Here is a 24,475-nt window from a genome sequence, read left to right as displayed (position 1 = left end):
GCAGATCAGCCCCTTAACAGCAAGGCTAAAAACAAGAGGCTTAACCTCCAAATCCCAATTTCGCTGCAAACATGCCGTGCATCCCTGTATGAAGCCTTATTCTCACAGCCTCAATATATCCCCCTTCTCCGCCCCATCTGCAAATCTGCAGTATGGGGGACAATAATATTGACCTATCTTATAGGGTTGTTTATACAAATTACTGAGATGATGTTATACCAAGGGAAGCACTGCGTAGAGCGCATTGCAGCAATCCATTTTTTAAGTCACCTGAACTACTGTGGTCATGCTCTCCCAGTCCACAAACGGCATTTCTAGCTAGCTGCTGAGGCTACCTGGGCACCCAGTGACAAAGCGGGTTCCAGAAGCACCCCCAAACTGTGTACCTGCTCCTTCAGATGAACTTCAGTCTTGTCTTGGGCAGACAACGGATAAGTTTCTTGGGTGGGGGAACCAATCACCCACAGTGTCTCCTATCTGGGGATAAAATAGTGCCCTGTGGCACCCCATAGCATAAATGTCAGGGATCTGAAAAGCACTCCCCCAGTGCTGCCCTCTGGATTTGGTCATGAACTCTTGCAGCACAGTGTCCCCAATATCTTTTCCACAGAGCAGGTCCAGGAAGTTATCATGGTCAGTGGTACTGAAAGCTGCAGTGAGCTCAAGAAGCTCTGCTCTCTGCAGATGTCATCCATCAGGGTGACTTAAGGGTGGCTCAGTCCCATGGCCAGGCTGGAACCCAGATTGGAATAGATCTAAATAATCTGTTCTGTTTGAAATGTGTCACCATAGCTGTGCTTAGGTGCTTGTCTGAACACATTAAGGGTTAAGTGGAGAAGGGGGCAGAGGCACCCACTCTTTAGATCTTTGTCTGATTAGTGCAAAGGTTTGAAGATGTTTTCAAAGCATGTTTATCTCCACATGCTTAGAAACTGACTTCATGATCAGAAGCCTTTGTCTATTATCTCTGACAATTCTTGGAGAACAGGTGAGAGGAGAACAGACTGGAGGCGGGCAAATGTTGTCTCCATCTTCAAGGGGGGGGGGAGGAAGACCCAGGTAACTACCAACCAGTGAGCTTGACATCAATACCAGGAAAGGTGCTAGAACAGAGAATTCAACAGTTGGCCTGTGAGCATTTAGAAAAGGATGCTGTGATTCCTAAGACCCAGCATGGGTTTTTTTCAAGAATTAGTCATGCCAGACCAATCTGATTTCTTCTTTTGATGGAATTACAAACTTGGTGGATCAGGGAAATTTCAGTAAGGCTTTTGACAAAGTCCATTTTACCAGCGGGGAAGCTGGTAAAATGTGGGTTGAACGAGGTAACTGTTAAGTGGATTTGACTGGCTGAACCCAAAGAGTACTCATTAATGGTTCCTTGTCATCCTGGAAAAAAGTGACAAGTGGGGTGCTGCAGGGTTGTCCTGGGCCCATTGTTGTTTAACGTCTTTATAAATGACTTGGTTGAAGGAATTGAGGGGATGCTCATTAAATTTGCAGATGACACCAAACTGGGAGGGTTAGCTCATGCTGCAGAAGACAGAATCAGAATTCAAAATGACCTTAACAGATTGGAGAACTGGGCGCAAGCTAACAAAATGAAACTGTCTTGCATCATGTTTGCCAATGTAGCTCGGTAGATAGTTCAGTTGGTAAAGGTAAAGGGACCCCTGACTATTAGGTCCATTCGTGGCCGACTCTAGGGTTGCGGTGCTCATCTCGCTTTATTGGCCGAGGGAGCAGGCGTACAGCTTCCGGGTCATGCGACCAGCATGACTAAGCCGCTTCTGGCGAACCAGAGCAGCGCACAGAAATGCCGTTTACCTTCCCGGCGGAGCGGTACCTATTTATCTACTTGCACTTTGACGTGCTTTCGAACTGCTAGGTTGGCAGGAGCAGGGACCGAGCAACGGGAGCTCACCCCGTTGCAGGGATTTGAACCACCCACCTTCTGCTCAGCAAGTCCTAGGCTCTGTGGTTTAACCCACAGCGCCACCCGCGTCCCTAGTTCAGTTGGTAGGAGACTCTTAATCTCAGGGTCATGGGTTTGAGCCCCATGTTGGGCAAAAGGTTCCTGCATTGCAGGGGGTTGGACTAGATGACCCTTGTGGTACCTTTCCATTTCTACAATTCTATGTCCTTTGACTTGCCACCACTTCCCAAGGCATCAGACAGGTTTTCAGTACCGGGGATTGAATTTGGGACTTTGTATTAGAGAGATTGCATTATGATTAGAATACAGGAGATTCAATTTAAATGTCAGGTTAGTCTTTTTCATGTTGCCATTATCATACGCCTGCCCTTTTTGTAATTTTGGTTTGCAAGTTAGATTTGGAAGTGGCTGAATTAGCAATATAGCCCCTACCCCAACCTCACGTGCCTTTGTGACTCACTTACAGGAAAGTAATTTTGTCTCTCTCCCCAATTCCCAGTTGTTGCCATATATGACTACACAAAGGACAAGGATGATGAGCTGTCATTCATGGAGGGTGCAATCATTTATGTTATAAAGAAGAATGATGACGGCTGGTATGAAGGAGTTTGCAACAGAGTGACTGGCCTGTTTCCTGGAAACTATGTTGAGTCAATCATGCACTATGCGGATTAAGTTCTCTCTTCAGGTCAGGTCTTATTCAATCATGCCATAATTATTTACAAAGGGTAACTAAAAGGTTAACAATTGTCTTAATGCTCTTTAAAATGTGCCCATCCTTTCAGGCCATACTATTTAAATGGTATGATTGAATGTTCATCTGTAAGCATTTGTCTCTGCAGAGTTTGTAAAACGAGCAACTGTTTATTACTGATTACGCTTATTTACTTATGCATTGTTGATTTTTATGACCAGCCTAAATATTCTGGGGAAGTAGGGTATATAATATTTAATGACTCATGATTCAAATTGTGCCATTATTTTCTTTTTTCAGTGCAGCATGGTATACTAACAACTATGTTAGACTAACATTAAATCTGATTGAAAAGTCTGATAGTGCTGGTCATTTACCTTTGTTTAGACTCTTGCTCATCCTCAAACTATAGTATTTGTTTAAAAGCATGCATACAAACTTATGTATTGAATTATACTTTTTTCTCTCCAAAAAATCCAAGATGCTTCCAATTTGTTGTAATCTTTTGCCTGGAGTACTCTTTCACAAAACCTATTCCAATTAGTCCATTTGAGTCTCTAAGGTGTCCATATGAATCAAAGATGGGTGGTCTTATGATGTATGTGTAATTTGTACCTGAGTTTTTTATGAGTAAATTTGCATTGAATTTTTCCATTCATAAATACATAAGTGAACCAAAGGTCTTGTCCATTAATTTGTTGGCTTTCCTTGCAAAGCAATACTAAAACATTGACTTGGCAAAAATCCCCCCGCCCCTTATAAGCAGGGACAATTTTGATGCAAGTGCAAAACTTAACATCCTCCAAGATAGGAAACCAAGTTTCTGCAAGCTCATGATGCGTAAAATTACACAAAACTATTTGACTTCATTCATTGCAACAGTGAGTGATAACTGCTAGACACTTGCAACTAATGTCTCTTGTTACTCTTTTAAACAGAGGATCACAGTGCTAAAAGGCTTATAGGGGAGTTTGCAGAGTAAAGGAGTCCTGGGCCTGGGAAATTGCATTAACATCTCTTCCGATAGTTCTTGGATGCTAGACTTAGCTGGGGACTGACACGCAACAGAAATCTGTGCCTATTCCCAGCTATCCACATATGACCAGAGCTGTCCAGGCTGATAGTGCTGATTTAGCATTAGATGGGCAACGTCATGCCATCTAATTGCATCTTTGGCACTACAGCTGCAACACCAGGAATCAACAATGCATTCTTCCCTCCACCCAGTAGTCTTTTACTCTGGCAGTGGAGCTTCCTTAGGGGTGATTGCCTTTACCAGCTTGGGTGACTGTGGTTATTAAATGAAGCCACTTGGCCCTGGTTATGAGGCTACCAAGTTTTGTTCTCCGATCTTAACACATTCCACAACATGCAGAGTTGTGAGGAAACTTATCACAAGTCACTGTCCTATCGGCCACCTCACTTAAAACGTGGAAGGTTGCATGTCCTGCTAAGATGACGTTGTAGCACTGAAGGGATTTGCTACTGACTTGTCCACATCACTGTATTTAAAGACGGTTGCTGCCACAGCCATCCACAAAATACAAGCAGCATGTGAGCCCAGGTGGAGGCAGATACTACAGGAGAGATGATCCTGGTCCAGGTGTCCTACTGAAAGGAGCTAATCATATCCGCTCACGTAGGGAAGGACATGAGCAGTCACAGCCTACTTTGCTCTTCTAAGAAAGCAACACATGCACTTTGACACCTCCATTTTGAGCACAATGTCAGGTGACTTTTTTTGGTCTCTTTGTACAAAACTTGTATTACTTAGATAATCTAAGGCAGATTATGATTTAGTAAGGGATTTTTTTTTACTGTATGTAGTAAAGATTTATTTGGACTGAACTGTCTTAATGGGTATTAAAATTAAATGATGAAAGAGCAGGTTTACTGGCTGTTCGAGTGGTTACAGTTGTTTTCTAGTGTGGCATAAAATACTGAAGCATCCCTTGCCGCCTTACCTTAAACAAACCTAACTATATTAAATGCTTTCTTGCCTTTTCCTAATTGTTAATCTGTTATTTCTGAGATCAGTTAGCAATCCGTAAAACCTATCTGTATTCCCTTTATAAATTGGAACATCTTAAAATTGTATATAACCTGTTTATTTACAAAAAATATGTGCAGCCTTTTTATAATAAACCATACTCCTTTAATATTCTTGGTACTCTGAAACTAATAGGCAATTAGATCATTCTTAAGGTATCTTTCTTATACTCCCAGCACACACCAAGGCGTTTTGCAAAAGTGATTTTCAACACGTTGATTGTATTTATTCATTGTGGCCTTGGGTGTCAATATTGAACAATGTAAACAGTGCCCATGACAAAAACAGGAACCCCCACCCATTAAAAATACAGGCACAAGGCATTGCTACCAGTTTAACAGACTGATCTTGTTTCATCATTTTTGTATGGCTTCCTTCAATAAAACATTTTTACTTCATAAACCTAGTTATATTTATTTCAGTGAGGATAACTTAAATTTTGGTAACTGCACTGGAAGCAAGCCAAGATGTTTCACCATGTAGATTTAGGCACAGTCTGGTAAATATCTCCTTCATTGCAACTCATTCTGGCAGCTGTGTCATTTGTCTCGGGCGATGACTATTTCTGCTAGTTGAATGAGGGCATCTCTTTCAGGGGATGGTCTGAGCTTGCTGATCTCTGTCATTGCTTTATGGCAGTAGCGCTGGGCGAGGTAGGTTGTTTGCTGCACGCCATGACTCTAAAAAAGAAAAAGTAAAACACCCAAAGACTTTTAAGTGGAGAAGTTAGGAGGCCATGGGATCTTTCTTGCTCCCTCTTTTCTGTCAGATTTTGAAATTGATTCTAGAACATAAATTTTAGCAAAGGTGTTTTTAGAATTGTCCAAAACCACCATTCTGCAGAGCTCAAGGGCTCTGTAGGTTCGATGCTAGGGATTGAATCTGGGACCTTTTGCATCTCCAGAACCAACTGGGATAAACCTGCTGCCAGCAAGCCTGGAGAGCCACTGCCAGTGTAGACAATGTTAAGTTAGATGGACCAATGGTCAGATTTGCCATAAGGCAGCTTTTCTATGCTGCAAGCAGTTTAAAAGCTGAGGGACAAGCAAATATGCTGTCTGAATGTGCTTGACTACCTCTACACTCCTCCAAGGTGGTTATCTGTACTTAACGCTTCAAGTAAATACATCTAGATTACAACAGAGCTGAATGCACCGGAAAGGAGAAGCACAAAAACTAATTTACACCAATGCTTACTGGACAGAACGTATCATGCTCACATTTTCTGCATTAAGTGTTCAGACTTAAGTGAACAGGTCGTGTTCTCCATAGGAGGTTAATGGTGAAAATCTTGCAGACAGTCACCTTATTGAAATATTTATACCCTGCTCAAGATAGCTCACAACGAATATTAAAACACGGGGCTTACTAAAACTTCTGAAGTTCGTGTTTAAGTTGTTGGAGAAAACCACACATATCATTGATTGGTGATACCCAATATAAATGTGCTTTGTAAAATGAAGTGTTAAGAGTAAAGGCTAGAATCCTACATCAGGGCTTCAAAAATAACCATAAAACTTAATTCCAGATGAATTCCTATTAACTAAATCTATTGTACTGAACGTTATTGTCTAACAGTATTAGATACATGTATGAGCTAGTGTTTATTTTAGTCTAGTCTTACCTGTAATACATACTCCCGGGCACGTTCAATGTCTCCTGGCAAACTGAATCGCCTCATTATCATGGCATTAATTTCTGGAAACTGAGAAGGAGAAAAACATGTAACTTCCCCCAAAATGCAAGAGCTTAGCAAGCAATAGGAGAGACGAACTACCTATTACCTTTTCTCACCTATAAACATCTCACAAGCATTTTTATGAAAAGGCAGGCATATGGCTTGAACAAGGTAACATGAAACGCTTCCACCCCTACTCGTCCTTAAATTTCAATATACAGTGGTACCTCGGGTTAAGAACTTAATTCATTCTGGAGGTCCATTCTTAACCTGAGGTACCACTTTAGCTAATGGGGCCTGCCGCTGTGCTGCTGCCACGCAATTTCTATTCTCATCCTGAAGCAAAGTTCTTAACCCGAGGTACTATTTCTGGGTTAGCGGAGTCTGGAACCTGAAGCGTCTGTAACCCGAGGTACCACTGTAGATGTCTCTCAAGTAGCCAGCAGTACAAGTTTAACTTGGGGTGAAGACAGTATATTTATTAATCCTACCTGCTGACAAGCAAATAAGACAGGACCAGTGGCTATACCAAGCTTAAGGTCTGCTGACGTTGGCTTTCCCAGCTGATCAGAACAGGATGTAAAATCCAGCACGTCATCTATCAACTGCAAAGAAACAGACACACGTTGAGACCAGTTAACAAGGATCTTAGAATTAGTTCATAACAATTATAATAATGGTATCCAGCTTTCAATTCTTTTCTGCCTGCTGAACAGGGGACAGTCTAAGCTTGCTGATCTTACTACTTTATGGCACTGGCCCCAGTCATTTGTTGTCTCACAAGTCTAAAAGCTAGTTTCTTAGCCTATTTCCTTAGTATCTCTATATACCAGGGATGTAAAACTGGTCAACCGGTCGATCCCCGGATGATCTTGTTGGATCACGGGGTCCCTATTGATCTGCAGCAGCGATAAGCAATGGAGTGGAAGTCCCTCCCCCTCCCCACTGCTATTGCTCTTTTCTTCTGGTGTTTGAAATTGGTATTTAGCTGACGAGTTAGAAAATGAAAGTAGTCTTCACCGCTGCGTCGTCGTTCTAGGTGAGTGATGCCCCCCCCCAATAAAGCTAAGCTTTCCCCCTCCCTAAAAAAGCTCAACCGCTTTGGCTCCTCCCCCCCCCATGGGTAGATCACTTCCAGAATTTTTATACTGGGAGTAGATCGCAGTCTCTTGGGAGTTGGACGTGCCTGCTATATAGTACCTGAAATGCTATCCCGAGGTTTCTTCCATATTGGTATGCAATCTCATGCACCTCTGGATCAGGGCAGCCTAGAATGGAAACCTGAAAGGGAAACACAAAAGAATTATCTCATTAGTATCCACTGTTTGTATATGCAGCATATTAACAGTAAACAACTGAAGAGAGAAGACAGGCTGCACTGTTGACCACCCCCAGTCCCTGTTTATACACCCAGGCACGTACAAACTAGACCTCTTTAAAAGAACACAAGGCCCATCTGAACTACAGCATTAAATATATATATATATCTGAATTTAGATTGGATATATCAAATATTCATCATGGCCAAACTTCATTCCATGCACAGGGCTTGGAGTCTCCGAGATACAGAATGATGGGCTGCAAACTGATTGTTTGCCAATTACTAATGCAATGGCAGCCATGTCATTTGAGGCAACTCTGGTCCCAGCAATTGCCAGCAACTCAAGAGCAATTTCTTCTCCACAAAAAGGGCAGAGTTAAATTCACAAAACACCATGTAAAAAGTGGACACGACTGTCAAATAGGTGATTGTTTCATGTGAAGTCTGCCTGAGGCAGCCATTATCTGCACTGAAGTTGCTACAAGCTGGTCTTCACGTGTGTGTGTGTGTGTGTGTGTGTGTGTGTGTGGAGAGGGAAAGAGAGAGGAGAGAGAGAGAGAGAGAGAGAGAGAGAGAGAGAGAGAGAGAGAGAGAGATCATGTAGTGATCATGTCTGATGTCCCTTGGGAAGCAACATATTCAGAAGACAGGTACATCATGTTAAATCCCACCCCCAATGCAAACAGTTGCATTAATTAACACATCTAGGACATAGAACTAGACTATACATTTAAAGCAATATTGGACCACTTTGAACAGAATCCTGGGAACAAGGTTTCACTGTTACATCATTGGGAACTGCTCTTGTGATGGGGCCAGAGTATAGGGGCACTGTGACAACTCGCAGCATCATTTTCAATCAATCCCTTTCTTAATAGTTCCCAATACTTGACTTTTTTTCACAGCTGCTGCACAAGAGCTGATGTTTTCAATGAACTATCCACCACTCAATATCACTATCATGGTTAGTCACTCCTTTATGTACAGACCTCATCGATGCATATAGGTGAAGTCAGGCATTTTTGTTCCAATGTGCATCACTCTATACACTTAAACAACCCTAGAGGTCTGCTAATAGCAGTAAGAACGAACAATACTAGGGAACTCTGCATCCTAGCTCAAGTGTCTCTAGTACAATTTAAGCAACAGCACAAATGAGTATCTGAAAGCAATATGGAAATCAGCCATTGTGACAAAGGAAGAGCCAAACCAGGATTTAAAATGCAGCTTTATACCCATTGAAGTTTTGGCAATATATTATTTGGACGTTTTAGGCTGCAGTCCTAACTCCACCCACTTGGGAATAAGCCCCACTGAATTCAACAGGACTCATGTCTGCTCAGAACTGCACTTTAAGTTAGGAAGTCTTCCAAAATAGATGCATAGAAAGAAAGAAAGATGACATTACAACAAGGAATGGCAAAGTACAGCAGCCACCAATGACCAATGGCACTAGCCATCAAGACATCGGTTTTTTTAGTGTCCTCCTTTGACTCATTTCCTAATATTGTGAGACTGAGATAAGCAAAGTGTGCTAAGTTACTGATGTGCTTCACTCCTTTCAGCATGAGACACACTGGAGAGGCTTCCAGCACTTTGGGCCCCTTAAGCCTGAAGAGCTAGTAAGAGAAAGCTGTGAAAAGGCTGCACCCCCCCCCCAAGTTTCCCACTGGTGCATCATGGTATATGAACAACAAGAAAGACGGAACGTACATACTGCTTTACAGCTGTTTGCTATAAGACTCGCAGTCTTCTTAAAGGTCTTTTCGAGGTAGTGAGCAAATCTCTCGTTTTCGTTTTCTTTGGAACCCATCTGAAGAAATTCGCCTAAAAAAAGATGAAGAGCCCAACACTGTCATTCAACTGCTGCCTAGACAAAAATGTCTTAGTTGCTTCTAGAGATTTTGCTAAAATGCCTTACCGTGCACCAGATCCTCAATCACACATGTTATCACAGAAACAATGGTTGCGCTTCCAATACGTGCTAATGCTAAAGAGGCTGCAGAAAGGATGAAATCCCCAGCTAGGACTGCCTGGAAAGGAAGAATTTGCTTTTAAGAGAGAAGCAGCATACATACAATACTGAAACTGTTTTCTCTTTAATGCAGCGGGGGGGGGGGGGGAGAGAGGCGTTTTCAATTTACAGTCATTTTTGTGTGATTTATTTTTTTCTCCGGATTTATTCAAAGGTATTCCCTTTACAGATACCTTTACAGATACCTGAATGAGAGTGAAGTCTTACCCTGGCACCAAAAAGATGTCGGTGTCAGTGCCAAGCAGGCCTGAATAGCGAGAGCATTTCACAGGTGTGGGGGCCACCACTGAAAAGCCTCTCCACGTTGCTGCGCCTCTGAGCCTCTCTTGGCACTAGACAACTCTTGTAATATCCAGCTATATTCTTGATGGGAGAAGCAGTCAGTCTCAAGCCATATAAGGCTATATAAAAGGGGTAGGGAACCTTTTCTGGGTAGTGGGCCAGATTGTTATCCCTGGCAGGGCTGCCCCTGTCAGTCACTATGATGGCAAGTGATGTGCTTTGAAGTCCCAATTGCTGGGACCTTCAATGCTGTTTGAAAGACTTTTGCTATTGGAAAGGGCTTTCAGACTACACTCCTGTTTGATCCTCTGGAAGCTCAAATGGGAGCAGGTGCGGGGAGGGAAACTGTCCTGACAATACTTTGAAAAGGCAGGTGTTTTTCCTCAGGTGATCAGGAGGGCAGAGAAAGAAACCCGCCTTCTGGAAGGACCGGCTACTCGCAGGGAATCCCCTGCATAGCTGATCCTTTTAAAAGGTAGCTGCTTCCCAAAGGGATGCTTGCTTTGGCTGCCCATGCCTGTTCCCAGGACAGGCACACACAGTGAAACTGAGTTCCTTGGAGGCTGCTGCACACTGCTTTTTCAACTTCCAATTTCAAAAGCAGTGCTAGGCAAAGGAAGTGGTTTCGACACACTCTTGCCACCCACCAGCACAGAAACAATCAGGAGCCTACTTGAAGCTTCTGAGAGTTCATTTTAAACCCTGCCCTTATCTGTCCTAATAAGGTGGGTGTGCTGTTCCTCTAACAGTCTGGCAGGCTAAAGAAGCCTGGGGGGAAGCCTGATGTGCCAAGATTGGCCAGCGGGCAAGAGGTGCTCCACTGCTGCTTCACAGCTTAAAACTAGCACTTTGAATTGGGTCCAAAAAGGTGTAAGCAGCAGCTGCAGTTGTGCTAATACTGGTGTGATATGGTCCACATCATCAGCAGCCTGGCGACTGCCCTCTGCACCAACTGTGGTTTCCAAACAGCCTTCCAGGGCAACCTGCGGGTGCCTTGCGGTAATTAACCTAGAGATTACCACAGTATAGGTCACTGGAGCCAAGCTATCCCTGTCCAGATATGGGTATAGCTGGGCCACCAGTTCAAGATGGTAGAAGGCACTACACACAATGGCTGCTCAAGGGACAGAATAGAACCTCCAAGTCAGGAGTCTGCTATTATGCTCGCTAGCAGTGTAAAGAGAGGTCAGCTCAGCGGCTGCATATGATGATTTTATTATTTATCTGAAAAGTCATCCTGCCCTTTCTGCCAAAGGAGCCCAGAGCAGCAGACAAAAAAACCAATACAAGCATTTAATCAAAAAGAAACAATAAAATATCCCCAACAGCTAAATAATTTCAAGGCTGCCACGAACAATAACTTTCAGCCATCATATTTATTACTTGAAATGCCAAGTACAGCTTTTAATTGTTCAGACAAAGATAATTTTCCATGGCTGCTTTCGCTTACAGAAGTTGAAGGACAGGGCTAAGTCCACGTCATTCTCATGCCTCCAAACCAGCTGTGAGTTGCATGCAGATGAGGAGGCCCAGCCCAGCCAGATCAACAGGTGTGCTTACCAAGTCAATGGGGCCTGAAAGAGCATCGGTGTCAGTTACGCACATGAAGCACCATTGCTGGATTAGATTAAATTGGAACCAGCAGGTGCACCATTAAGATGTGCTCCTTTCTTTCCCGCTGGATATCAGGGAAGATTGTGACACAAACACAGCAAGATCTCGGCTCAAAGAACCCCTTTTATTAACCTAAACACATAAATATCTGAACTGTCCTTCCTGCTCTGTTATCTTGTCTCATCTCCCCACTACTACTGCAATTCCCACCCATAATTCTAGCTCACGTGTTTCAAGAATTCAAGGAAAGTGGAAGAGGTGAGTGGCAAGCAGGGCTGTAACAAACTGGGGCCAAAAGACAAAGGGTGGGGAGGACATTCTGCAGAAGGAGGTGCTGGATCGGGCATGGTGTCAATGTGGTGCCCTCCAGATGTTGGTGGACCACAGTTTCCATCACCCTTGATCACTGGCCATATTTTCTGGCCACTGGGAGTTGCAGTCCAACAACATCTGGAGGGAACTGTGTTGCCCACTCCTGGATAAATTGGTTTCCCCCTCTCATCACTCCACCCACAAGATAAGGAAAGGGGAAGCAACACTCCAAGAATTCAAGGTATTTGCCCAGACGGGTTATTTTATCAGCTTCTCTTCAGATAATTTCCTGTTTTTCCAGCCTTCTGCTAAACCTGCTTCTCAGGACTAATTCAAAGATTCCATTTTCAGGAAAGTACGATGGGGCACCTCTTGCACACACACCCGACTTAAGTGTCAAAAGGTCCTGGGAGAATATCTCAAACTATGCTGCAAAATATTTAAGCTTGGTTAGAACTACTGCTGTGTTTGTCCCAGAGAATGATCATATCTACATTATTGCTTGGGCTCTACCCAGTAAAAGTTAAGCATTTTGACGTCCCACTGATCTCTATGGGATAGTGAGAGACATGTGCTTAAATATCTCCTATTGGAATGAATGGGAGCTTAAAGTGCTTAACTATGTGGAAAGTTAAAAGCTCTGAATGTGACCTTTTATATGATCAGCTTTTGTTGGCAAATTAGGAGGCAGGCCTCAGGGTGCACAGAACACTTTTGCCACTTCATTTCAGGAAGTGCTCAACTTTGGCTAGACTATGCCGTATGCAGAACAAACGTATTTAATTTTGCATGCCAAGTGTTCTGTGCAATTCAAAAGCATGCAAGCAATTGACATAAACTGTTGCAAATAAAAAACACCCGTAATTATTTAATCTTAAAAGCAATAGATAAAACCTGCCTCGTTTGCTTTAGTCATTCTCACAGCCTGTGTACTTTCCCTACAACTTCCCATGTAAACATCCCTCCAAATACAAAAAAATAAAAATCACTGCATCGCTACAAACACACTCACCTTCCTTTCCCCCCAAATGTGATTGACTGTTTGTTTTCCTCTCCGTGAATTTGCATCATCAATAACGTCATCGTGAAGGAGAGTAGCTGTATGGATCATTTCTGTAATTACTGCTATAGAACGCTGGCTTGCCTGTACTTCCCTAAAATCGGAGTGAAAGAGACAGCGGAAGCTGAGCAAACTAAACACGCTAGGGACACGTTCACCAGTTCAGGAAAATGCAGTTTTGGATAGCAATGACTTGTTCTGCATTTGTGACAAATTGTTTGAAATTCAGTGTCTCTGTAGTTCACTTCCTCATCCAAACTTAATCCAATTCTTCTCCAGTGGCATCAGGCGGTTGGTTTTTATGAGCAGGTATGGGGAAGTCAGAAGTTATTATGATCATCATCATCATCAGACCACCTTCCTTACAGGCTGTCTTGGGTGTTAAGATCAGCAGAGGGGCCCCTGCCCTAAGAATTTTTTTGGGGGGGGTGGGGTGGCTCAGGAGAGCATTCCTTCCCTATAGAAGGGCATCTGGGTAATAAATTGAATAATAATTTACAGAAATACACAGCGGTGCAGGAAAAACGCATGAAGATAAATTATTCCCTCTTATATGGAACATAAGAACTTGGTTAGCTAATGAAGCAAACTTGAAATTATTTATTCATAAAACACAGGAAATCAGTTTTTTACAGAAGGTTGGGCTGGCAACTAAACTAGCTTTTAAAAGGGATTATATATACCAGCTTTCCTCAACCTGGTACCCTCCAGATATTTTTAATGACCACTTCCATTAGCCCCAGCTTGCATGGCCATTTGGGCTGGGGCTGATGGGAGTTGCAGTCCAAAACTTTGGAGAGCACCAGGCTGGGGAAGACTGAGACAGCATATATTGTTGAATATTAGCGATGGAAGCAAAAAATGAAGCTCTCATGTTCCATGGCAATATGCCTCCAGGTGACAGGAGCAAAGAGACAGCTATCTCCACCAACCTCTGCTAAAAGTTTCCCTGCAGAATCCAGCAGACCACAACAGAAACAGAACCCAGTGCTAGATTATCTAAAGACCCACTTTGAACATTTTGTCAGTGAAATTTAAAACTCTTGGCCAGTGAATTTCCCAGAGCACCAACGGCAGCACTAAGGGGACAAGATATTAACTTGTCCTACTGAAACCCACGCAAAAAAACCCCAAAAAAACAAACAAAGCAAAAACCTTTCTATAGCCAAAAGCTATAAAGTGGGCATCAAGTCAGCCTGTGGCTGCGATCCTTACCCCACTTACTTGGGAGTAAGCCCTGCTGAATTCTATGGGACTTACTCCCAAATTGACATGGTTAGGACAGCACTGTAAGGGCTAAGTTTTATTCAGAGAAGACCCATTGAAACTAATGAACATGATTAAAGGTAAAGGGACCCCTGACCATTAGGTCCAGCCACGGATGACTCTGGGGTTGCGCGCTCATCTTGTTCTGTAGGTCGAGGGAGCAGACGTTTGTCCGCAGACAGTTTTTCCGGGTCATGTGGCCAGCAGTGCATGGAAACATCGTTTACATTCCCACCGGAGCCTATTTATCTACTTGCACTTGACGTGCTTTCGAACTGCTAGGTTGGCAGGAGCAGGGACCGAGCAATGGGAGCTCACCCCATTGTGGGGATTCGAACTGCCGACCTTCCAATCAGCAAGCCCTAGGCTCTGTGGTTTAGACCACAGCGCCTAAGTTGGGTCTATTACTTACAGTAGGTCCACTCCCAGCAATACCACTGTAAATCCCACACTTCCTTTCCTTGCCATATGGCCACTTTAGACTCACCTGGAGCTGTGCCTGCTGCTCCTTCCCTCGCTTTTTATACCAGTTTCCTAATGTGTCACATATGAGTGTGCCAAAAAACAATGGGAGCAACTCCTCTGCCACACTACAATTTGGGGCAAAGGTTTGCCCATACTATGCTCAATGCTGCGGACACTTTGTGCCAACAACTCTAGATATTTATATATTGGGCTAATGGAATTCTGGCCTTTTCCTTTCTTGTTTTTAGAAAGAAATTGAGGGGAAGAAGGGGGACAGTGGCAGCCTTTGCAATGCTGTGTACAGTTCGGGAAAGATATTGAAAAATGCATAAATTGTGCAGTTGCAAACGTGCTGCTTAACTCCTGCTGTTATTGCTAGGGGGTGACTTTTTTTTTTTTTGAGCCAAGGAAAGTGGATTTGAAATTGTAAGAACTTTAAAAATAAAGGTTAGGTATTTACCCGGAGTTATTATGATGAAAATTGCACGCTCTAGCCATTAGCACCACAATCATTGGTCGAAAAGCCTTCCCTTTGCCATCAAAGTAATATTCACACATTTCCTTCAGTTCTGTAGTAGATACCCATAATTCCTGTAAACAAACAAAAATGCAGCTTTAAAGCTGAGCAGTAAGTCTGGAAATAGGCTGATGCAATGTTATGCCTCTTTGGAAGAGAGATTACAGCCCTTCACACCAGACACCAAAGAGCCCTTACCTTTTTAATATCTTCATAGAGATTATTCAAGTCTTTGCTTCCCAGTTTAAAAGGATCCTTATATTTTTCATCACTAACCGCTGTACCACAGCTGTACAATCGCAGCGTTGTGTGGTGAAACCTGGGGATAGTATTATTTGAAAGAATTTAGAGAGGTAAAATACAGGTTGGATTTGTGTTTCATTTTACAGAGCATACAAAATACTGGCCTGATTTGCATGTCATGCTAAGCCAAAGCTAAAGCATAGTTTATTAAACAAACCATGATTAAAATCACAAGTTGCCCCAGATGATTTGTTTTCTAAAAGTTTGGTGTCTTTCTCTCCCCTCCTCCGCCCACTTCTCACCTACTTTGTACTTGCCACCCTATATCCCAAAAGCCTTTGCAGCACCTTGTACTGGTGTTCATGTCTCTATGCCCATTCCTACTGGGCAGCTGCAAGAGCAGAGGTAGGGAAATTGTCCCCGAGTTCTGTGCCTGCTCTCATCCATAACAGAGTCCCACCCAAATTTCACAGTGGTTTTTTTTAAACCTTTCCTTTCTTAAACTTTTATCCCTGCACCTGCCACCTCAACATCACTCTGTTACATTACCCCATCACTCCTCTCCTTTGATGGTTCTCAAAGTAGCCACTGAACTTAATGGGTTTCACTTCTGAGTAGACAAACGCTGTAATGTGGATATAGGAGAGGGCAGGAAAGAAAATAGTGTTTTAAAAGGGGTGGGGGGTGGGAGATAATCCCCTAATTGGCTGCTGGTAGGGGGAGAGCGTAAGATAAATTTGTTGAGGGCAGATTGTAGTTTAACAAGCTGAGGTTTTGGCTGAAATATTTTTTCTTACTTTCAGAACATTTCTACAAGCTCCTTTAGACAGCTGTAACCTGTAAAATGCTATCAACAGGCTTTCAAACAGTAAAAATTTGAGATTGCAGCAAAGGTGGGGCAGGACAAAACAGAGGTCTCATTTAAGATTTCATCTGCACTATGTGCTAGAGCTATGGCGTGATAGTTTTTCTTTTCTTTTTTGGTGTGTACACATAAATAATTACAATAAAAATAGCACAGCACCAGCCCTTTCATTAAAAGCAGTCAGTTTCCAGACATCTAGTTTGGTGGTCAAAAGATATGGATTTATTGTCTTGCTTTATTATACCCTACACCATAAATGGTAATTATAGACTAATGAATATTTGCTGCAATCAAGGCACTCAATATGTAATTGAGTATCTGGTACCACTCTAGTTCATTTTGTTTACGTGGAACTTGTGCATGCAAGCCAGCCTATTTAAGCTTATAGTGCAGGAGCAGTGGACCCATATTGTACCCACACTAATCTTGTGGCAAATGTGGAAGAATTCTTGCATCAGCTTGTTCCCAATAACTCAAACAGTATTCAGAAGAGGACAGCTGGGCAATAAATCTCAGGAACACGGATACAGCTTGTACTCTGTCACCCAGAAGTGAAGACATGTTTGGAACACGCAGCTAGGTATGCAGAAAGACTCGCTGTGCACTTAAGAAATGTGGACTCTTCAGCAAGATATGCTTCAGAATGAGGTGAATACTGCAACTGGTGCACTTGATGGGGGCCTTCCCTTCAATATGTAACACTGGGATAAGAATCCCTACCAATCGGTAGCTGAGCCAGGGAAACTTCCTTCTCTTGATTCTGAAGTGACACATTTTACCTCAATCTAAGTATTGTTTCAGCTTAAGGAGCATGTTATTGGCCTGACATTCCTACTGCACTTATTTACTATACCTTGCCACTGGTTCTTCAGCTTCCACTTAAAAACAGGAGTAAAGTCGCTTGGTGAAGCTTTTACATGTTCAAAGGCAAAGCAGGTTGCTGTCCTAGCAGGCTTGTGCAGGAGGACCTTTTAATAGGATATGCTCCAAATATGGTAGCTAACCAGCTCAAAGATGTTACAATATGCAAGGAGGAATTTGAAATCAAATCAGTGTTATGAAATAGAAGATGAACACTTATATTGTATAAAACAAAGAGGAATGTTTATTGAATGTATAAATTGCTTCCCTGAACCTGCTTTGGTTATATTTTATCAACTTACAGCATTATATAGATCATGATAGCACCCATAACTGTAGGACTTCTAAAAATATTCACCCAGGTTACCTAAAACCCACTCCAATATATGGTGCAATACAATGGCAAGGTCTTCAACTTACCGCCAAAATATACTACGAATTTTTAAAATGGATAGAGCCGAACTTCTCCCAAGAAAATCAGGTCTCTGTCCAGAGGAAAAAAGAAATGAAACATTAGTGAGCATATATTTACAAACCACATTTCACCTAACTTTTATTTTATTTTAGTTGAGTATTTATATTCTGCCTTCTACACTACTTAGGACATCTTACAGCATTCTAAATTATAATTTCATTAAAACAATGCAGAACGATTGCAAAAAGACAGTGCCAACAGTTAAAAGAATTGTAAGAATATTGTCTAACTTGCAAGAGCCTCTTGGAAGAAAATGGTTTTCAATAACTACAGGGGTGGAGGTGTGTGAGAGGGGACCAACCACACTTCACAGGGCAAGGTGTTCCATAGTCTGGGTGCAACCACTGAGAAGGCCCTTTCTCTTGTCCCGCTCAGCTATGCTTCCACCCTTGTGGTTGCAGACCCAGAAAAGATCCTCTACTTCTGATCTTAGGATTGAGATTGTTTCAGCCCCAAGACCTCTAATCATTTGGTTTACCAGATAAAATTGTGTGCCTGGCTCCACACCAGTGAGCTTCTTACCCATTTAAAGTCTGAGAAAAGGTTGAGACAATATTGGGGAGAATCCAGGACAGTATGGGAGGAAACAATCCCCAATCTATATAGGACTTAAGTCATTTAGGGTTTTAAAGATAATGACCAAACACTTTGAATTATGCCTGAAAGCAAGCAGGTAACCACTGCAACAGTCTCAGGATAGGTGCAATGTGATCCTGTGGGTGAGAACCCGCCAACATGTTTGTAGCTACATTTTGGGTGAACAGAAGCTTCTGAAGCAAGGATTGTTGAAAGTTAGCACCATGTAGAGTGAGTTGCATTAATTCAACCTACATGCAACCAAGGCAAGTGATAATGTTGTCTTGTTTCCAAGGCTGCATTAATATGTGCCTTGCAATTAAGACAGCAATAGTTACTAGCCTGTCTGCCCATACATCTGTGAGACCTCAAAACCTAAAACAGAAAACCACACACAAACTAACCTTATCGAACTCTATTACACATGAATTCTTGCAGCATTTCCTTCTATAAGGAAAGTGTTATACCATAAAGTTTTGCAATTCCTTCCCTTAAACTAGTTTAAGTCCACACCTCTTTTTTCTGATGCAAAGTGGTTTCTATTACGAGACTAATCCAAAAGCTGTTACACAAGCTCTGAGGTGGCCCAAGCCTTCTCCAGACAAGTATTCAATAGCACAAAAGGCTCACAGCACAGAACTCTACTATGGGTCCCTCATCATATGAGGTGCATGGGATCATCCAGAGCAGGGTAGTTCAATGTGTGGCCCTCGTGGCCTTTTTTGGCGGCCCTCAGCAACATTTGATGCCCACCCCAGCTCTCATGCTGCCTTCCTAAAGCCAGATAAGTGAGGCCCAAGGCTTTGGGAAGGAGGTGTGAGGGCTCTGATAGGGTCCTAGAGTCCTTCTTCCACCTTCCCAAAGCCTAGTTAGTACTTTCCCATCTTTGGGAAGCAGGTAGGAAGGCTATAGGACCCTGACAGAGCCTCACCCTACCAAGGCAGCATACGGCCTGCAGGTTCTGTGTCAAAGGACCCACTTGGTATGAACAGTTGGGCCGCCCTGATCTAGAGCAGGCCTTTTTCCACACTGAGGTGCTAGAACATCCTTCCAGCTTTGCTGTCAGCCTTTGGTAGCAAGCAGCTTCATTTCAGAGGGCACTTGGGATTCTGAGCTGCTGTATTGGGGGTGGCTTTTTCTTCTGTATTATTATTTGTTAATTTGCTGTTTGTGGCTTGTTTAGATTTATACCTTTAATTATTATATTTAGCTCTTTTATGTTACTAGCTGCTGCCAAGTGCCTTTGCAGAATAGGCAGGATATTCATGTTTTTTTGTTTTTTTTTAAGTAGAGGCATGTTCTTGTGTACTTAAGGTTAAGTTAAAAAAATTATTTAAAGCAGCCCTTACAACCGGCATTGGGAACCTCATGGCCTCCAAATACTGAAGACTACAACCCCATCATTCCTGACATGTTGTCTGGGGGCTGAAGATAGTTGGAGGCCAAACACATCTGGAGGGCCACAGGTTCCCCATACCTGCTTTAGAACCATGGGCTCCCCAAAGATTCTTTTAAGATAGATGCTTGGAGATCTTGGGAACAATCACTTAGAACCATTCTGCACAATCCTAAAAGCCTAAAAGCCTATTCATAACATCAGCATGTCATAACTGACATTCAACAAGGGTTCATCAGTTTGAATCAAACAGGAAACTATGCCTGAATGCAAATGAAGTGCCAAAGTGGTGTAAGGTAAAGGTAAAGGACCCCTGGATGGTTAAGTCCAGTCAAAGGCGATTATGGGGTGCAGCGCTCATCTCACTTTTCAAGCCGTGGGAGCCAGCGTTTGTCCTCAGACAGCTTTTCAGGCCATGTGGGCAGCATGACTAAACGCTTCTGGCGCAAAGTGGTGTATAAGGAGAGGAGAAGAAATGCTTGGCCCGAACATTCATTTCCATGGTTTATGAAGATACAATCATCTGAACAGAGCCAATGAATTGTACTTTCCCCCAAGCTCCAAGCCCATTCAACGGATGAGTATTGACTTGTTCACTGTTGTTCCTTCTCACAACTCAAAATCTATCACTCACACACTGCTACCAATATTCTGAAGGGCTTTATAATGCATCTTGCATAAAAGCACAGCAAATTGTGGGGCAATAATTTCACTCCCTGTCCCCACTGAACAACTTCTTGAATATTGCACAGGCAGCCAACTATTGCACAGATAAAAGGCTTCTATTCCAAGACCGCCATCTGAAAGGGACTTTACATTGGTGATGAATGGCCCAGCTGTTCTATGTATCCATGTTATCTGCACTGAGCATAGCCTACTGGCTCTTACTTATCCCACTGCTGGATCAGACACCCCACTGAAACACTGGTATTTGGGGAAACAGATTACCTGCGTGCCATCAGTTTACTGATGACACCAAGCTCTAAATCCTCATAGATTCCTACCTAGAAATTTCATACGGACAATTATCAAGCATGAGCTTTGAGCTCACACACTCTTCCTTCCCTCTCCCATTTGACCAAGAACAGTTCAGAAGCTTTAAACACTACTTTTGATTAACTTCTGTTTGTAGCTTTAATCACTACTTTTGATTAACTTCTGGAATTGCAAATTATGGTTAACATAACTATGGTTTAACTATGGTTGGTTTTGAAAAGCCTACTTCAATCCATAGTTACTGAAGCTAGCTTGTTTACAGTTAAGATTAACCACAGTTCTGGGTCAAAATGACACGGCACCCTGGGAAACTGTTGAAGGTCATGGTAAAATCAGTATTTATTTATTTTTAAAAAATCAACAAGGTTACTAATTTTGCTATCATGTCTTTGAAGTCTCACCTGAAAGTGTGGAACGTCATGATCACAAGGAAGGCTAATTACAGCCTTACAAAGAAAACCAAGAGTTGCCTTCCCAAATCTGGTGCCTGGCAAGTATCATGAACATCCCAGTCAGCTATGCTGCTTCTCTCTAAACAAAATTAAGAACAAAAGAAGAGCTTGCTGGATCAGGCCAAAGGCCAATCTAGTCCTGCATCCTGTTCTGACGGTGGCCAAGCAGACACCTATGGGAAGCTAGCAAGAAGGACCCGAGGACAACACTCTCCTCGCTTGTGTTTCTCAACAAGTGGCATTCAGAGGCATACTGCTTTCAACAGCGGAGGAAACAGTAATCAAGCTAGTAGTCAGTGATAGCCTTAGCCTCTGTTATTTTGTCTAATCACTGAATTGTAGAGTTGGAAGGGACCCTGAGAGTTATCTAGTTCAACCCTTTGCAATGCAGGAATCTCAACTAAAGCATCCATGGCAGATGGCCATCCAACTTCTTTTAAATCTTTTAAAGCCATCCAAGCTGGTGGCTATCTCAATAAATGAATGAAATAAAAACATCCCTCAGAATTGCAGAACCATAGACTTGGAAAGGGCCACGAGGATCATTGTGGTCTAGATTCATCTCTAGACCAACCCCTTGCAATCCAGGAGATTAAGAGTCTCACGCTCTGCAGACTGAGCTATCCCCTCAGGTTTGTGCTTTTTAAAACTCCCTACCCCTACCTTTTCTTTTAAAAAACCAGCCCCTTATCTTTCCCAAGTTTTGTGTACATGAAAATCCCATGCTGCCTCAACCCAAAATGTCAATCTGGTCAAGCATCAGTGACCAAAGCAGCCCAGAGCATGGAGGGCAAGAGACCTACCCCATTGCCTTAAATGTCTAGAGCCATGGTTGGGGGCAGTTTGATTTTTAAGGGGGGCAACTCGAGAATGAGTTATTTACAGTGAATGGCCTTTTAGGCTTCCTCCATGTGAACAGGATTTCACTTTTTGAATAATAAGAATTATATGTCGGGGGGGGGGGTGGAATCAGGAAATTAGAGATGCTTAGGTGGGGTATGGACAAAAAAGGGTTTGTAACCACTGCTCTGGAGAGAGGGGGATACCCCTGAAGTTGCAAGTGCAGTTTATCTCGCGTGGACAGTAGCCACGGACAGATGCATCCTCCGCGGATTTGCCAAATCCCCTTGCAAAGCCCTCCAAGCCTGTGGCCATCATCCCTGCACCTCCTGGCAGCAAACGCAGCAGGAAGTCCTTTTTCTCAGTCCTGAATTTACTGCCCATCATTTTATGGAGGGTGAGGAGGGGTGAAAACACCACCAAAACCTCCCCAATATTCTCCCTTTATTCCCTCGTCATTTTACGGACCCTTAAGCATCTTCTCTCCCCTTCCTGAACCTGAAAACGAAACAGCCCGGAGATCCCGCTAGCATTTCCTCACATTCATTCCGACGTGACCTCCATTCGCCCCGGCGCGCCGCCGACTTACCTCCGCCTTCCACGCGGGCGCCGCCGGCCCCACAGCCCGCCGCTGCCTTCCGGCGCCGTTACCGGAGGAGCCCAAGGCCCGCCCGGAACCGGCGAGCCACGCCGCCCGGGAAGAGCCGGCGCAGCGACAGCAGCAGCGGTGCCACCAGCCCAAGGCCATGGCCGCGTCGTCCTCGGCGCCAGGCCTGCTTCTCCCGCCGCTGCTCAAGGGCCGCCTCCCCTCGCCGAGCAGCTGAGGCGACCCGGACGCGGAAATACCCGGCCTAGGCAGCGCGGCGGGAGATGGGCGAGAGAGGAAGGCTGCCCACGCCGCCCTCAGGCGCCGCCCCGGCCTGCAGCCCCGGAGCGAGGAGTGGGACTCTCCTGAGGGAGTGGCCGGCGGGGCGGGGGGCGGAGGGCCGCGCCTGCTGTGTGAGAAGGAGCCCGGCTTAGAGAGAGAAGGGGAGGAGGAAGGCCGCCTTGCTTCCCGCGTGTCTCTCCAGAAGAGCCGCCTCTGATTTTGCCGCGTTTCCTCCTGCGCCTTTAAGCAGGTGCGGCCCAGGCAGAGGTCCCACAGGTGAAGTTGATGCCCCCTACATCCCTCTGGCATTTAAAGGTCCTTCCTTTGTGGCCATTGCCTTGTTCTTTATATCTGAGGACAAGTAGGGACTTATTCCATATTTATTTCCCACAGGTGAAGTGGTCCTCTGGCTCCAGTGCTTTGGTGGCAGGAGGTGCTGATTCGCTCACTGAGTTTCCCCTGCCTTGTTGTGCAAAGAGCATCACAGAGCCTAGGATCAGAAGGTCGTAGTTCGAATCCCCGCAGCGGGGTGAGCTCCCGTTGCTCGGTCCCTGCTCCTGCCAACCTAGCAGTTTGAAAGCACATCAAAGTGCAAGTAGATAAATAGGTACCACTCCGGCGGGAAGGTAAACGGCGTTTCCGTGCACTGCTCTGGTTCGCCAGAAGCGGCTTAGTCATGCTGGCCACATGACCCGGAAGCTGTCTGCCGCCTCCCTTGGCCAGTAAAGCGAGATGAGTGCCGCAACCCCAGAGTCGGCCACGACTGGACTTAATGGTCAGGGGTCCCTTTACCTTTACCCGAGCCATATGGCTGGGTTTCCCCAGTCACTCTGGGCAGCTTCCAACAGGATATTAAAAACAAAAAAAATTAAACATTGAAAACTTCCCTAAACAGGGCTGCCTTCAGATGTCTTCTAAAAGTCAGATAGCTGTTTATTTCCTTTACATCTGGTGGGAGGGCATCCACAGGGCAGGTGCCACCACTGAGAAGGCCTTCTGCCTGGTTCCCTGTAACCTCACTTCTTGCAATGAGGGAACCACCAGAAGGCCCTCGGAGCTGGACCTCAGGCTGAATGATGGGGGTGGAGATGCTCCTTCAGGTATACCGGGCCGAGGCTGTTTAGGGCTTTAAAGGTCAGCATCAGCACTTTGAATTGTGTTTTGAATTGAGGAGGGTTACAGGCATCCTTACTTTAAAGGTTCTTTCTTTGTGGCCCATTGTCTTGTTCTTATATTTGAGGACAAGTTGGACTTTTATTCCATATTTATTTCCTCCTTTGACCTTCTGCCTTTCCTCCAAAGGCAGCATGCATATATGGCTCTCTTCCTACTTCATTTTGTTCTCACAACGACTCTTGTGAGTTGAGTTAGGCTGAGAGAAAATGGATTACCTCAAGGTCACCCAGTGAAGCTTCATGGAGGAATGGGGATTTGAACTCGGGCCTTCCCACTCCCAAGTCCAGCAAAAGTTGCTGGTGGATAGTTGCCTCTATGATCTTGAGAACAAAGAAAGATTTTAAAAAAGAAAATTCCCAGGATCATCCTTTGCCGAATAATGTGAAATAATTTTCAATGGCTTTTTAAATATATATATAAAGGGAAGCATTGAAGGGCTATTTTCCTGAATGTGAAAGGTTTTGTGCTAGAACCGTGGCTTCACTGTAATTGTATCT

The 24,475-nt window shown here is 43.9% G+C and overlaps 2 protein-coding genes and 1 long non-coding RNA gene across 14 annotated transcripts in view; 2 read left to right on the top strand and 1 right to left on the bottom strand.

Annotated features, from left to right (window-relative positions):
- The window catches only part of ABI1 (abl interactor 1), a 97,314-nt gene extending 92,232 nt beyond the window's left edge, over positions 1–5,082 (top strand). For all 12 annotated transcript variants that reach the window (XM_083579841.1, XM_083579839.1, XM_083579848.1 and 9 more), the window contains one exon: positions 2,436–5,082. In XM_083579841.1, coding sequence (XP_083435967.1) covers positions 2,436–2,611 — 176 coding nt within the window. In that variant the 3' untranslated portion in view covers positions 2,612–5,082. The remainder of the gene's footprint in view (positions 1–2,435) is intronic.
- PDSS1 (decaprenyl diphosphate synthase subunit 1) lies at positions 4,882–23,111 on the bottom strand (the record flags this gene model as incomplete). Its single annotated transcript, XM_083579778.1, has 11 exons — positions 4,882–5,360; positions 6,305–6,385; positions 6,850–6,963; positions 7,559–7,639; positions 9,397–9,506; positions 9,601–9,712; positions 12,935–13,076; positions 15,174–15,304; positions 15,429–15,549; positions 17,620–17,684; positions 22,524–23,111. The coding sequence occupies 11 exons, from the start codon at positions 23,109–23,111 to the stop codon at positions 5,220–5,222; spliced, it is 1,686 nt and encodes a 561-aa protein (XP_083435904.1). The 3' UTR covers positions 4,882–5,219.
- Positions 14,530–24,437, top strand: LOC310746261. Its single transcript, XR_014540545.1, has 3 exons — positions 14,530–18,381; positions 18,689–23,078; positions 23,196–24,437. It is a non-coding gene; the product is annotated as an uncharacterized lncRNA (long non-coding RNA).
- Positions 24,438–24,475: the final 38 nt, after the last annotated feature.

The sequence above is a fragment of the Podarcis filfolensis genome (assembly GCF_964270895.1).
Source record: "Podarcis filfolensis genome assembly, chromosome: 12".
Classification (NCBI taxonomy): domain Eukaryota; kingdom Metazoa; phylum Chordata; class Lepidosauria; order Squamata; family Lacertidae; genus Podarcis; species Podarcis filfolensis.
This window is presented reverse-complemented; position numbering and strand designations above follow the sequence as displayed.